Here is a 3471-nt window from a genome sequence, read left to right as displayed (position 1 = left end):
ATTTAAAAAAAAAGGTAAATTTTGGAGGTTTTCATGCCATTGTTATTTTTGAAACATCTGGGCTATTTATAGACTGTCACCCAATTTGGATTAAAGTTTTCTAATGATTTGATTCAGGTCATTCATGATTGTCAAAAATACCACCTAAGTGATGTATCCTGCTTAGTTTGCATGCATCTGGAGGCATTTAATGTCTGTTTGCTTCATCTTTAGTGATGTTAGCTTAGATCACTTGGCTAAGCTATTACCAGCAGATTTCTCCAACGTAAAGGTACTCATTTTCCTTTGTAATTAACAAGCTATCAGTGGAGAAATACCATGTAAAATAGCCTTTTCCCGAAAAACTTTTATCCAATGATTTTTTTCCATCCATTAATAATTCTCATCTGAATTTATTATTTTTGTAAATGTCGTGAGTGCTTGCTAAGTCATTTCAGTCTTGTCTGACTCTTTGTGACTCTATGGACCATAGCCAGCCAGGCTCCTTTGTCCATGGGATTCTCTAGGCAAGAATACTGGAGTTACCATGCCCTTTTCCAGAGGATCTTCCTGACCCAGGAATAGAACCTGCAATCTCTTATGGTCTCCTGCATTGGCAGATGAGTTCTTTACCACTAGCGCCACCTACCTGTCATTATTTTTATATTTATTATTTGGCATTCTGCTATAGAGAAGGACCTCTGTGTGTATATGTATGGCTGTATCCATCTATGTAGCTATCTACCTACCTATCTGCCCACTTCATCTGCCGGGCTGTTACTTTTCTCAATATGGATTCATGGATTCTTTATTTAAAAGTTCAGTTGCGGGAGGGGGGATCGGGATGGGGAATACATGTAAATCCATGGCTGATTCATGTCAATGTATGGCAAAAACCACTACAATATTGTAAAGTAATTAGCCTCCAACTAATAAAAAAATAAATGGGAAAAAAAAGTTCAGTTGTGTTATCAAGGACCAAATGTATAGCACAGGGAACTCTGCTGAATGTTACATGGCAGCCTGGATGAGAGGGGCATTTGGGAAAGAATGGATACATGTATATACATGGCTGAGTCCCTTCGCTGTCCACCTAAAACTATCACAACATTGTTAATTGGCTGTACCCCAACACAAAATGAAAAGTTTAAAAAAAAAATGACTTTTCAAAGCAAATAGAAAAGTTCAGTTGTTTTATCAACCATTTCTGACACTATTTTGATGCCAAAATTGTCCACGGTTTTGCCAGGAGGAGCCCATTTAATCTGGTTCCCGTTTTCTTTTCAGGTTTTGTGTGCTTCCTTACTTTCTTGCCCCACAAAATATTCCAGGTACACTCTTTACTTTACCTTCCCCTACCCTGGATCGTGGGGACTTAATCCTGTGTAAGTACCAATTTAAAAAAATTATGAAAAAAGATGGCAATATAACATAACTTGCAGAGTTATTCTGAGAAATAAATGAGAAAATCCATGTAAAAGACTTTATATCACCTGGCACATAGTATGTGCTCAATACATTAGTTTTATTTCAGTTATTTCCAGTGACATATAAATAATGGAAGCATGGCTGAGAATGACAATTGATGATTTTAGAAAATGTGAATTATAATGTCCTCTGAAAGAAAGTCATCAGTCATTGGATCCAAAGATTAGGTTCCATTAACCTCCTTTCCGAGCTTTTCATTATCTATTTCCATTCTCACTTGAGTTTCTCTCTTTAGAACTCATCCTTCAGATGTAGTTGCATTTAGTCTTGGGTTGTTTGTTTCTTAATCTTCTGTTCAGTTAAATTGTACATAACTTAATATGAGAACCATATCGTGTGTGTGTGTGTTTGAGATTTCATAACTTTGACAGTCATTGGTTAGTTCTCATCCACATTAACTGTAGATTTTTTAAAGTAGTGAGAGGTACATGGCTAACCAATGTATAGAGCTGATGTGACTCTTCATGCTTATTACATTTTCTGAACAAGAGGACATGGACATGGTGTGAGACATTGCTTATTCCTTTGGGCCAGACAGCTTTACTAAGACTGGTGTCAACGTACACATCTGGAGTTTCCATCTTCCTCATGGCAGATTTCTGGATCCGTTTGAGTACCCCAGGGGCACACTTCTTGAAGGCCACTCCCTGGATGCACTTGTGTGTGTTGATGGTGTATTCTCTGGTCACTGCCTCATTCATTGCAAGATGGCCCTTCTTGCTCCACTTCTTTGCAAGAGCCATTCTGCTGGGTCCAGGTTAAAAATGCATAGGGGTTCTTTGTATTTCCTGCATGTCCTACAACAGTTGTGAGCACATATATATATATATATTAGATACCAATAAAAGCCTAAATGTATTTGTAGAAGTCACATAAGAAACATTTCCTAGCAATAAAGAAATCTTATGATTGTTGAGATCTTAATCTAAGATTCTAATAAAAGTTGGCTTTAAGCATACAATACCTTCTTAAAAAATTTGGCATAAACTACACTGCCTAGACCTTTTTCAAATAAATACAAATTGGAAAGCAGAAGGAGTTGTATGTTTCTGGGCTGCCTACTGCTGTAATATTAACTATTTCTGGTATAATGGCAGGCTGTCTCCTATATAATCAAAGGAAAATGTACAGATTGACAATTCTTCCAGCTATTCGAATGTCACTTAAAAATAAAATTGATGGTAAGTAACAGGCATTTTCCATGTGTTGGTTATTTTGACCTGATGGATTTGCAAATTTCTTACCAGCATAGAAAATGAAAACTGCTGCTTATTTTTAAGTACAAATCTTGTGTGCTGCAAATGAAGTCCCATTTTTTTTTATTGATTCATTTATTTGTTTGTGGTGTTAGAAAACCACTTTGCAGTGAGCATGAGGGAGAATACTTATTAGGCTAATAACAACAGAATCATAGAAATGAGGCCTGTAGACAAATCTGCCTCTAGAGAAATGAAGTGGAGTTACAGAAGGTTAAGAATCTGTAAAGATCAATGGAGGCCAAGAGCTAAAAATAGATAAGCAGCTTGGAGAAGAAGAAAAGTGAAAAGAAAAAACATCAAGAAACCACTAAGTGTTTAGGATAGCTATTTTGTCTTTGTTCCCTAGTGAAAATCTCTAAAATTTCATTGAGATAGTTACACATTCCTCCAAATAGATCATTTTTATTTTGCACAGTGTCTAAACTCCTGTGGGTGTCTTTTTCAGTTCAACAGGCTCAATCACTCACACACACACACACACACACACACACACACACACACGCCGGGCCTTTGACTTCTGTAAATGAAACACATCGTCAAGTTGAAAGGATAGCTAATTCCATAAAATGTGAATTAGTATAAGTAATTGTAAAATTACTTATAGAGAGTAATAAAAAAACAAAGGTGGCTATAATGGAGAAAGCTGATTCTTAAATATAGTAAGATACCTGTATCCAAATGGGAGAGTTCTAACTATTAATATTGAAACATCCTCTTATGATTTGGAAAATAATGCATTATGCTT

The 3471-nt window shown here is 36.2% G+C and overlaps 1 protein-coding gene across 1 annotated transcript; it reads right to left on the bottom strand.

Annotated features, from left to right (window-relative positions):
• Positions 1–1838: 1838 nt before the first annotated feature.
• Positions 1839–2210, bottom strand: LOC110131266 (large ribosomal subunit protein eL31-like). Its single transcript, XM_070461785.1, has one exon. The coding sequence runs from the start codon at positions 2208–2210 to the stop codon at positions 1839–1841; it is 372 nt and encodes a 123-aa protein (XP_070317886.1).
• Between the last annotated feature and the right edge of the window lie 1261 nt (positions 2211–3471).

This window comes from Odocoileus virginianus, chromosome X (genome assembly GCF_023699985.2).
Source record: "Odocoileus virginianus isolate 20LAN1187 ecotype Illinois chromosome X, Ovbor_1.2, whole genome shotgun sequence".
Taxonomy (NCBI): Eukaryota; Metazoa; Chordata; class Mammalia; order Artiodactyla; family Cervidae; genus Odocoileus; species Odocoileus virginianus.
The sequence above is the reverse complement of the archived record's forward strand: the minus strand, read 5'-3'. Positions and strand labels throughout refer to the sequence as shown.